This window comes from Galleria mellonella, unplaced genomic scaffold (assembly GCF_026898425.1).
Source record: "Galleria mellonella isolate WM207_F2 unplaced genomic scaffold, CSIRO_AGI_GalMel_v1 utg213, whole genome shotgun sequence".
Classification (NCBI taxonomy): Eukaryota; Metazoa; Arthropoda; class Insecta; order Lepidoptera; family Pyralidae; genus Galleria; species Galleria mellonella.
The window spans coordinates 2,230,969-2,243,764 of record NW_026442039.1 but is presented as its reverse complement, the minus strand read 5'-3'; the positions used below and the strand labels follow the sequence as shown (position 1 = coordinate 2,243,764).

The window sequence follows — 12,796 nt, the reverse complement described above, 5'->3', positions numbered from 1 at the left end:
GTAGATTACGAATCGGCCACGGACATTTCAACGAACACCTGCACCGAATGGGCATGATCGCTTCCCCATCATGCACATGGTGTAACTCAAATACAGCCCAATCTCTACATCACCTTTTTTTTGATTGCTCTGAATTTGTCATTCAAAGACACATTATGTTTGACGAACTTAGGATTATCTTCAAAAAACCCGAAAATATCCCGCACTCAATCCCGCTTCTCTTAAGATTTCCTTCTTGTTTCAAAGCTATTTTCACTTATATTACTACAACATTCAAGGAGCTATAAGAATACTTTTATTGAATTGCAAGACAATGATTTTTTATAATTATTTATTTTTAATTTGATAAATCCACTGGTTTAAGAAAACTCAAGAAAAGATATTTATGAAAATGTACTTACCGGATTTGACAAATGAAATATTGAAGATTATGACAATAATTGAAGCGACATTAGAAAAATAAAATTCCAGACAAATTATCTTTTTGAAGACTAGGCAGCATGGTCTCCGACCTTAGCCTGTTCCAAACGGAACAAACGTACTAAAAAAAAAAAATGATCTGTACAGTTCTGTGATTGTTTATTATGGTTTTATAAATTTCTTTAAATAATTTTCTTTTATGTTATTGAACCAAATTATTACTTTTATTGAATGAAAATAAATTATCTTTCAATTGTTCTTTAAATAATTGCCTTGAATTATATAATTGGTTTACCTAGACAATATGGTAGATGAAGACGAATATGCGTGCGTGAACCGAAGCCAACTTAAAATCAAGGACAATTCTGGAATCAAAAAGAAAAAGAAGAAGAAAACCAACAAAGAAACAGAAAAAATGATGGAAGCTGAAGTGAAACAACAGCTAAAACAACAAGCTCCGGAAGATACACGTACAAAGGCTGAAATTGCATTCCAAAAAATGCAAGAAAAGATGGTATGTGTTAAGACTATTATTTAAATTGATAGAGTGAGAATACAATGTGTTACTAATCCTTCTGGTACTTACGATACCGTAGATCACTAGTATCCTTTAACTTCCCTATTCCACCAAAACACTTCTTATAAAACATGTCTTTTTCCACATGAAAATGGAATTGTAACTCCATATTCGCTATTTGTATGCACTGGTAGGGCACATGTGAGAGATCATAAATGAGGATGAAAGCAGGCCAGTTAGCCCATTATGACAAATCCAACAAGAATTTATCACAACGGGCATGGTATAAGGACCTGATTGCTAGCAACAAAGCTGTTAGATCCTATTAATAACAATCTTTTTCTCCCCTTACCACATATATTGGTATTGAGAACTTACAGTCTAACGCACTTGAAATCAATATAAACAATGGCAGATGAAGCTTTTCAGTAAAAAGAAAAAAAAAGTTTCAAAAATAATGAATAATAAGGTGCTTAGCTTGAGAAGTTGATGTAATTTCATAAATTTTTTATTCAGTTCACATTTGTATGTATGTGGTTATGTTTATTTAGTTAAAATCTTAAAAGTGCATTTAGACTTAAACATACACAGAATATGGATATAGATGAGATAAATGGAGGTGTTTGGAGATCCCCCCCCCCCCAGACCAGAGGCTGATAGTTTTGCAAAATCACTACTTTATAAACCATCATAGATTAAATTTATAATAAATTTAAATTAAATCTGTTAGAAACTTAATTCATATTGGTCCTTAAAGATTTTAAAGATAAATTTAGAGAAATGTTATCTCAGAATCAACACTATTGATAATGACTATTCATGACTACTTTTTTTTAATAAATTTTGTTAAGAAAGATGGTATGTTATATCTTAATTTAATAATTTCCTCTTAATAATTACTAATTTTCAATTTCAGCAAAAGCAAAGGATCAAGCAAAAAGCTGAAATGACTCACAAGCAAAGAGTGGAAAAATTCAATCAACACCTGGACAGTCTAACAGAACACTTTGATATCCCAAAAGTATCTTGGACAAAATAATCTATATATATTTACTATGTATGTGTGTCTTATAAGTAATTTTTAAATGTGTACAGTATAACTAATAAAATATATTAATAAATTGTAATTGTCTTTGGAATATTTTATATATCCACACATCTCATTTTAATGTAAACTACTATTTAAATACTGTAGTTGAGGCTCTGAAACAATATTATCATATAATACATAATGCTAATTTAAAACACTAGTGGTCGGAAAAGCAAAAGATTTCAGCATAATACAACTTATATAAACATACTAACTTTCTTTGATAATTTAAATCCTACTTCACACATAGCTGTAGGTTATATATTAGGGTAAAAAGGATATTGTACCATTAGTATAATTATGCTTTACATTACTAAAATCTACACAAATAAGAAATAATTACCTATATACTTTTTTATTATAGAATTCATTATATTGTATTTATAGGTTTTTCTCATGTAAATACATTATAAGTATTGTATTTATGAAATTTTACAAGAGCATTGAAATAATACACATGTGAGTAAAATTATAATGAGTCAATGGCAAATTCCTAACAATCAATGAAAAATGTAGTCATTTGTGGACAAATCACTTATTTTCGAAGGCCTTTCGAGATAGTAAATAAAAAACAGACTACAATGTAAATATCTTTATTATAATAAAAATTGTAAAATATAAATAAAAAATGTAAAACTTCAGCTGGACGGATTCGGTCAATACTAATTGAATAATATCTAAATAAATATGTGTAAAAATAAAAAACCTACGAGTTAATGCAACATCAAATTAGGAATGATTAAGTATCTTATAAGAAAAATGTGTGTAGCATGTGAAATGTCTGTATACAAAGGTTAAAGGTATTTGCAAGAAAAAAATATGTAAGTATTACATTACAATACTGCTTAACAAATTTGTTGTTCCATTTGTTACCACAAAACAAGCAAACAAGTTAGTAAATAACAATAAAGAAATGGAAAAGTGTACATTAAGATTTTGTTTAATTTTTAAGAAAATTATTTCTAAACTCAACCAGTAAAAAATATTACATATAATATTGATTGATATATGTAAAATGGCATGTATCTAAATCATGTATACCTCAAATTAAATTTGTTAATTTATGAAATATATTAATGGACAAAGAGTTCATTGCAACAACCTTTTTTCATCAATTCCGATTTACAACAAGCACAGATTCTAATGTATAATAAATACGTAAATAAAACTTATAAAGATAGTCTTTAGAAACTAAATATATGTACCTGTTACTTAAATATAAGAACACAAAAATAATTATAAATATAGCTTAAATATTCAAAGATCTTCTTTCAAGTCTCTAAATCTAGAACACAAGTAACCGATACTTTACATGTTGATTGTATAAAAATACTTCCATTGGTATTATTTAAACTTATTTGTATTGAAATAAAAAAAATACTATACTTAAAAATAAACATTGAGATTCCATTTAACACCCATTGAGACTTGCTGCTTAATTATCAGATACATATAAAATCTAAATCTAATACAGTCAAATGATATGTTACTATATTAAGGCACAATTATAAATATTATGTGATGTCATTGTACTAGCACTAGTTTGGTTAAAAATTTATTTATATAAGTATATATATATTAGAAAGTATGTAAATATTCTTACCCCAAATAGGAGAAAAGTAACAGATATGTATTTTTATACTGTAAACACGTAATTCATCATGGAACACAAAAATATATGTAATTATATTATTACCAAGTCTAATATCAGAGCAGAAATTAGTAGCATATAACAATTTACTGCTCAAAATTTATTGCTTTGTAAATCTAACTAGAACTTATTAGTGACTGAGTTTTCTAAATATAAATATTCTAAAATCGTGTTATTATTGTATTAGTGTTATAAAAATTGTCATTAGTACTGTTCCAAAACATATCTCAACTATTGATGCACTATTACTCCTCCAAAAGGAATAACTAAATGAAAATACTTTTATATAGTTCTCTTTAGTAGACCAAGGGTCACTGCCGTCATCGAAGTGCATGGGGCACTGATCACGCTCTCTCTCATATTCTTCCATTTCAATGGCAACTGCAGCACCCTCTGTGTAATTCCATGATGTGACATCTTGTCTCAAATCACAGTACGGTCCCAGGGCCTGAGACATGAGTACTCTGCGAAATAAAATCTAAACTTTAATCACACATCATTAAAATAAACAATCTTAAATGATGAACATGATCAATTTAGAATACTATTCTAAATAGTTTATAGTATATTTTATGTAGGTATTTTTACATACACCACAATGGCAACAGTTAACCAATGCCTTTAACAACTCTTCTACATTTTTTATGATATTTAGAATAAAAAACAAACTGACGGCCAACCTAATGGAATGTGGTAACTGTTGCTTATAGACATGAACAGCACCAAAGACACTACAGAATATAGTATGATGTCCATAGTATAACCCTTGTGCATTCATGATTACGATATTACACCTAGATACAATTTTAATTCACTACCAGATACCATCCTTCAAAGCGAAACCAAGCTATGTAGCTGCTATTTTTATAATAATTGAGGTTAACATGGGATTATTTTACCCTAACACCATCTATGAAAGTTTTTCGTTATCCAAATAATAAAGACCTCTAAATTCTATTTGACATTCTACAATTGACATACAAAGCTGTAACTTAAAATACAAGTACACCAATTTATAAAATGGGAAAATATGTACTCTTGTAATGTAATAAACAGTTAGGCATCCTTTTTACAAATATTATAATAAAAGCATAAGGATTTAAAAGTTAATAGATTGAGATTTTACCAGAGAGGCTATTAATAATCAATGGAACGCAAGTAAATTGTTATCGAAAAATATAAATAAAATACTTTATTGTTACCTGTTCAGATCAGCTCTCTGATACACCCAACATCTGTACTTGGAAAATGGATCCAACTCATCATATGTAATAAGGTAAGACTTAAGATTCTCTTTCCAATATCCGATGCATTTCATGCGATAGTCAGGATCACTGTAAATGTCCACAGGCCTGCCCAAATAATCCACGGACAAACAATAGTTTTCTTTTATCTGTATTGTTTTCTGATCTGTATCACAAACGGAAAAATCACTGATATTTAATTTGCAGTAGAGGTTTGGACGAGGGCTTAATGTGACACCACCAAGAATCCTAGTCTCAAACCTCACGTCGCCTCTTTGTGTGAAGTTAAATTTGCCTGCCACTGGACAACGTATTGGCGATGGATCTTTTTTGAGGAAAATATCGTATCGCCACTGTTGCTTGTTGGGAAATTGTACCCAAGAACAAACAGTATGGAAATTACTTTGAATCATGGCTAGACCTTTCCGGTACCTGCAAATTTTAATATTTTTATATACATAAAACAAAGAGCTTTTAATAATAACATTTAATATTTAGTATATATTAATCTTACCTTATAACATTGTGATGTTGTGGAACAAAATCAAAGCATACATAATCTTTTTGACAGCCATCCACGGTGAGACGAGCCATCATAACTCTGCTGTCACGTTGTTCCCTTTTAATTAACGAAAATTAAAATATGATTACATAGAGCCATAACATTATAAAAGGAATAAAAAAATACAAGATATTGGGCGTTATTTTTTTATAATTTATAGTTTTATATCATTATTGTAGTCCCAATTGGGTATGAAATGATATGAATCTATTTAGATAATGCATTTTATTTCCCAACATTTCCTATTTATTACCTGCACACATAAATTGTTCGCCTATATCTGCTTTCATCAGGGTAATATGTTTCAATGATATGTGTCTCATTGATGAACACATCTGCATCAATATTAGCGGTGTTGATCCAATCGCCTGAGAAATTTTGTGGTAAACGACACCCTGGCTCCACAACTTCAGCCTTCACGGGAGTAACTCTATATCTCTCAGGAGATTTTTCAACAGTCTTTAGTGTGTTACACTCAGGGGTGATAGAAGCACCGATATACAAGTCATCATCTCTGTTCTTAAGAAAGCATCGATATCTCTCATCTTTACGGGACTCTTTTGTGTTTGCAACAGCGAAGAAGTGATTTTTATCTACAAACCAATGTCCTGAAATGAAAAAAAAACTTAGTATTATAAGTACTAACTACATGTATCTATTAAAATTATACTTTATCTAATATGGATAATAAAAGATTTTACTCGTATTTCACAATCATGATCATAGTAAACAGATCCTTAGGGAAGATTAAATTGACACAAAATTTAAGTCCATAACATCATAATTTATTTCATATGCACAGGGATTAAATGGAGATAAAAAGCTTCAAGATATTACGAGATAATGTAAAATCAGGATCGCGTGGACATTATAACTTTTGTCTCATTGTTTATAAGGTCAAATTCCATGTGGAAAATTCTCTAGGCTGTTTAATATGTATATACCAGTATCTTTCTATAAAACTACACATGATGTTTAGCAAAAGATAGATCTAGGTTTCATTTAGTAGTTAAACAGAATCTTGTTGTTTTTAAGTGTGACTGTGGAGAAATCGTGTTATATTCTTTTTAATTTCCAGTTTAGAGGTGAGTGTTTTATACAACCCTTTTCCATTATAAATATATGAAGAAATGTGTGGAAATAAGAATTAGATTGATGGTGGATTAATCGCAATTTTATTGTATAGATTATGACCTTCACTTCATGACCTTGAATGAATTGCAGAGTAATAGAAAACCACTCAACACCAGTGGCACAAAAAAATAAACTATATATTTATACTAAATTCAAAATCTATAGATGGAAATATATTGAATGTGGATATATGTTATTTGCATGTATTAAATTTTTGTGATTGGTATACCCATTGAGCCACCAATTTGCCAGTGTTACATTACATTTTCTTACCTAAACAACTGTATTCAACCACACCATTGAATGTCCCTGACATGCCTTCACACTTCCTGTATGTAATATTGAACTTCTGGTTGGTGATCAGAAACTGTGTGCCTGCTGTCTGGCAAGATTTGATTTGAGCATCAGGATGATTACATTCACCAGTGAAACGGAAACGATTCTGATATGCAAACTGCCATACACCTTCTAGGGATGAGCGGCAATTAACCTGAAATTTAAAATACTTATTAATTTACATTTACTTAAATTACCTATGTGTAACATTTAAAAGCATATTTTATTTGATTGATTCCTATTTCCTAATTCTTATATCTTCTTAGAAAAATAAAACATTGTTATCATCATAACAATCAATTAATCTTTTACTAGGCATGAGTCTGTTTCTATAAGAGAAAAATATTACTAAGTACTTATATTAAATTTTATTTCCCATGCACTAATACTTCATTTATTTATTATTATCAGCATTATACAGCACAAGATTATGAGGGCAAAAAAGAGTAATAAAATAACAATACTTCCTGTATTGTTATAAAGAATAAAAAAATTGCAAGAAAAACATTTACAAAAGGCATATTAAAATAAAATAATTTTACAAAATTGTAACAACTTACAGGGACATAATTTTCAGAAAACAATGTAATAAGATGCTGGTTTGGATTCAGTCCACGGCAAACCCTTTCAACAGTTGGTTCTTCATTTGTACCAATACCAACGCATGGTGTTTCTATCTTCTCCAGCACATTAACTGTCCGTACTATCAGTTTAACACAATAATAGCAATTTGTATAACGAAATACCATTGTATAATTAACATGGTAATCTGCCTTTATATTCACACAAGTTCCCCTAAAAAAAATATAGTATTAAATTAAATTATTAGTGGCCAATTTGTATGTTAAAATGACTTATCACTTTATTAAATATATAGTAAAAAGTAAAAAAGAATTGTTAGTAAAGGGGTCTAAAACCCCCTTTGTTAGTAATGTACCATAAGCTAAATAACCTGTCTTCATATATAGATTTTTTTTAATGGGTGATAATGGTATGATAAACCTGTCTGCACTATCAGCAGGCAGGGTATCTAGAAGGGTACCAGTGATGGACGGCTGATGAGGATGAAAGCAGGTCAGTTAGCCCATCCCGACGAATTCAAGTAAAATTAGCCACGATGGTTTCTAGGGGAAACCACATGGAGGTAGATCTAACAACGTATATTGCTAGTAATGGGGCTATTTGACCTTATTACTAACAATCCCTTCCCCCTCATATATAGGTTAGGACCTATAATAAGTTACTGGTGCCCCTCCAGCATACATCAATAGTGCAGTCATAGCCATTCTATTTTCACTTATTAAAATATATATAGATGATAGAATCAATCACAATAATGTATACATTTATATAGTTATTTATCTATGGGTGCACTTTTATTATCACTAAATTAGTCACTCATAAACCCCAAAACATTGTAAAAATTTATTTATTTGGTGAGTTTGTTTTTCAACTATAATGAATACACTCCAAGAGAGCTTTTGTTTTAATGTTTGTGTTTATAGTAATAGTGTTATTAACATAAACACTTTTAATACCTTAACATAAACACCTTTAATTCATATGGGCAAAGCTATAGAATACAATTTGCTGTATAATAAAATGCAAAGGTATAAAATACTCAAAAATGAATGATGCATGAGGGGTACCATGGACATTACAATGTATTCTATGCTGTTCATGTCTATATGTGATTGTATGACTTTCAATCAGGTGAGTCATTAGCTTATTGGATATTTATTTCAATCTTAATAATTTAAAAATAATAAAGTAAATTCAGATTATGCGAATAAATTATTGTACTACATGAGCATGGCAATGGCAACCGGTCACTCCTTGAATCATGAAAGCTAAACAGATCTTATAAAATTCATTTTAATATACCTTCCCGTCATGTCGCTGGCATTTATATCGGTAATAGTTTGCTTTCCATTTTCAAAGGAAAACCATGTATTTCGTAAAACTACAGGAATTGTGCATTCAGCAGAAACAAACGCAACTGCAACAAGAAAAATATTGGGCGTTACCTCAATCACGAAATCTAACTAAAAAATCAGGTATCTAAACATTTAATTACCTTCTAAAGTTAATAATGTTATAATAGTCAATATTAATAAATTTCGAAACATTGTTAATAGATTTCTAAAAAAAACATTAAAATTCGAATAAATAAAAGCCGTAAACGAAAATACTTTGAATTGACATTTGACCACAGATTAGAGAAATTTATGCGTTTAATAACAGCATGTTAGACATATTAATGCTACGTTTGTTATACATGTGTTACTATTCTTATTTTTTCACAGCTATATCTTCTGTGCAAATTATAATATTTTTTACTCGTAATGACTTATTGTTGTACTCGCTACTATTTGCTATTTAAAATGAAATATGAATTATGATTTTTATATAATAGCAAGCAAATAGACTTAGGGCTCAATAGTCCTTCTTAAAGATGAACATGGACAAAACTAAAATCATGTTTACAAACGTATTATAACGTCCATGTCACATCTATATAGATTATGATTGAGAACACTGCACGAAGCTGTCGCCAAGCATGTATACCTGAACAATTTAGTCGACTAAGCAGGTCTAACTTCGCCTGAGAGGTCAATCGACAATTTCAACTCGGCTGGGTAGTATCCAAAATTCTTAAAAATTTGAAGACAAATTAGTAGTAAGTTGATGTTTATAAGAAGATCGGAGCGTATACTTCATCAAACGAAACCTTTCTAGCCTAACATTTAGGTTCAATGTGCCTCTTACTATTCGGTGATCACTTCCGGTTTTAAACCTGTTGATCACTGAGACATCATTGAACAAATGGTGATTAGTCGTCATGATGAAGTCTCTTTCATTTTTTGTGTATCCGTCGGGGCTAGCCCAAAACCATTTTCTGTATGGCCGTTTTTGGAAGAAGAAGTTCATCATAAAGATTTCTGCCTTCTCCATAAAGTCAGCCAACTGCTTTCCCTTGTTTGTTAGTAATACGAACTATCAGTCCTATTGCTAGCAATATACCCTATCAGGTCGACCTCCACGTGGTTCCCCATAGAAATCATCGTGCTTTAGAAAGTGTATTCATCACGTTGGGCCAACTGACCTTATAAATATTTTGCATGCAATGGTTGCATTATAAATATTTAATTACACATAAATTTATAGACTGATGGCTTCTGTACTAAAACTGAGATATTAAAAAAATCTATTGTATTATCTATGATGCAATCTGGCTGTCACTCTGACTGTTGGGCTTAGACAAAACCGTAGAGTAGAGTAGTAGTTCTACCTACATTTGTTTTTGTTTTGTGTAGTTCTACTGGTCAGTTCAGTTTAGAAGACGTCACCTTTCAGGCTATAATTACACGCGTTTCTTTCTGTTCATGTTAATTAATATTTGTATAAATATAAAATAAGATAAATTTACTAAATAAGTATGCATCTTTATTTCATATTTAAATAATTCGATTTGTAATATATAATTGTAATGTTTTCCGAAGTTCACTAAAAAATACACCATTTAGTGTCTAAATTTTCTTTAAACAACGTGCCGCTTTTTTCCAGCTCATTATGGGGCGCCGAAAATCTAAAAGGAAGCCTCCAGCAAAGCGAAAAGCGATTGAGCCGTTAGATCAGCAGTTTAACTGCCCATTTTGCAATCATGAAAAATCTTGTGAAGTGAAAATGTAAGTTTGAATCTATGAATTGAAATAAAATATCCATCTCCAAATTGTGTTCATAATTAATACAAATTATTTGCATCAAATGTCGCCGTGTAGTCCCGGCATAGAAAAGGCAATCTTTTCCTTTTCTGTGAGTCTCGTAAGAGGCGACTAAGGAAGGGCGAAAGCTAAACTGCGGTTGATTATCCGCCTGCCAAGCGTGACAACTACTGGAAAACCCCCCTCTAGGGGGAAGCTTATATGTGCAGCTGTGGACAATTACAGGGTTATATGATGATAATGATTTGCATCAAAATTTGATACCAAATTTATTTCAAAGGATGATATATAATTATAAAGGATCTATATATGATTAGTATTCGATCATAGTCAATTGATTTTCATTACATATGGGCTGTTCAAGAAAACAACAGAAATCATCTTTTTAAGAATTATATATGTTTATTTATAAAACATTAAGTCAGTACATCAATATTTCTTATATATAACTCAATTGTTTATTATAAATATTGATTAAGCAAATTGCAAAGTCTATCATTGAAGTCCTTATGAATTGCATCATTTCATTAGGTATTGTTAGTATCGTACAAAACATTAGATAGGTAAATAATACTAATTAATACTGTTAATTTTTCCTTGAAATTTAATGTTAATATTGCCTGCTTATAGGGATCGAGCCAGAAATACTGCAAGAATACAATGTCGAGTGTGTTTAGAAGATTTCCAAACAACAACAAATGTGCTGTCTGAACCAATAGATGTCTATAATGACTGGGTTGACGCCTGTGAAAGCGCTAATTAGGCTATTTTATATTTCAGCTTCAATACATATAATATGCAATTTGTTTTTGATGCATTGTAATTATTTTTTAATTATAAATAATTGAGTCAACAAATTGTATTTGTATTGTTAGATTTCTTTGAATGTACATTTTAATATAGTAATATAAAATTGGGTAAACTATGTGCTCAGAACAGGAAGAATTTTATACATTATCATTTAAAAATCATTTGTCTTGTGAAGGTAGTTACTTCTGAAATTATCAAATGTGACAAGATACCCTACTAAAATTATACCATCACAAATACAATACACAGAGTGGTCACCTTCAAGTATTTTGACAGGGTGAAGCCAGTAACCAAGTATTACAGGTATTGCAAATGTACTTTATTATTTTTTGTTAAAGGACTGTAAATTAAAAAAAAATTTGAACTTGTAAGTATATTATTATTCTAATATTACTATGAATGACTGTCTAGGCTATCAAGTTTTAACTACTGCTATATTTGATATACAGATTTTGATAAAATTTGGTAGAGATAGCTTAGTTTTCAATTGACTATAGGATTTAGCCTATTATATTAGCATATCTTCAAAAACTTCATACTGATTAATTACTAAGTTTCTATTATTTTTTAATTTATATTAGAATACAAATAAAAAAAATATAAATAATACTTGATTATAAACAAATATAAAAAGAAGTAATAAAATATGTGGTGACTGTATGTAGTTATTTTTACTTACTAACCTTACCTATATCACCTCTTTCAATGAAACGAGGAATAAGTTTAAAAGAAACTCTGGAGATGCGTCTATGAGGGCTCAAAATTTTAACTGCTTATAGCTAAGAACAAGGAGTAGACATGCCACTGACATTGGCAACCAACGAAACCATACTTATTTAATACTATTATTGTAAATTAAAAAAAATGCTCAATGAAGGAGGGGTAAGTAATAAGAAAACGGTAATAAATCTTTATCAACTCGAGATTAAGAAATGTTTTCATCTTTCTTTTTTAAGTATTTTTTCTAGTGCTCCTTTTTAAACTGTTCCGCCTTTTTCTGGAAGGTAACCCCTTTTCCAAAGCAACTCGAGCAGTAATAGAATCCACAATTATATACGCACCTGTATTGGTTCTACGGAGCTTACGGAGTAATAATGAAGCTAAAAATCTGATTTGTGACGGCCCACGTACTTTATCACAGATTACACTGTAACGCCCGTAATATATTCGGCACATAAAAACACATCTAGGTTTCAAGAACCTTCTAAACCCCGCGTTGCAAGTATAAATTGTTCAGTAAGAATTGTATAAACAATAACAAGGCTAAATTAGCTGAAAATTATGCAATTTCGTAATTCACTGGATTT

The 12,796-nt window shown here is 30.2% G+C and overlaps 3 protein-coding genes across 3 annotated transcripts; 2 read left to right on the top strand and 1 right to left on the bottom strand.

Moving 5' to 3' along the window:
* The first annotated feature begins 557 nt into the window (after positions 1–557).
* LOC113511917 (protein FAM32A) lies at positions 558–2,064 on the top strand. Its single transcript, XM_026895642.3, has 2 exons — positions 558–934; positions 1,854–2,064. The coding sequence occupies exons 1-2, from the start codon at positions 725–727 to the stop codon at positions 1,974–1,976; spliced, it is 333 nt and encodes a 110-aa protein (XP_026751443.1). The 5' UTR covers positions 558–724; the 3' UTR covers positions 1,977–2,064.
* Positions 2,065–2,604: 540 nt separating this feature from the next.
* Positions 2,605–9,183, bottom strand: LOC113511659 (uncharacterized). Its single transcript, XM_026895336.3, has 8 exons — positions 9,032–9,183; positions 8,839–8,953; positions 7,515–7,749; positions 6,892–7,108; positions 5,738–6,092; positions 5,437–5,541; positions 4,881–5,354; positions 2,605–4,142 (listed from the first exon to the last, which is right to left on the bottom strand). Exons 1-8 carry the CDS (start codon positions 9,081–9,083, stop codon positions 3,854–3,856), a joined length of 1,842 nt encoding a protein of 613 aa, XP_026751137.1. The 5' UTR covers positions 9,084–9,183; the 3' UTR covers positions 2,605–3,853.
* A 1,048-nt stretch (positions 9,184–10,231) lies between these two features.
* LOC113511755 (transcription elongation factor 1 homolog) lies at positions 10,232–12,149 on the top strand. The gene is made up of 3 exons (XM_026895470.3): positions 10,232–10,391; positions 10,522–10,643; positions 11,310–12,149. Exons 2-3 carry the CDS (start codon positions 10,528–10,530, stop codon positions 11,440–11,442), a joined length of 249 nt encoding a protein of 82 aa, XP_026751271.1. The 5' UTR covers positions 10,232–10,391; positions 10,522–10,527; the 3' UTR covers positions 11,443–12,149.
* The last annotated feature ends 647 nt before the right edge of the window (positions 12,150–12,796 follow it).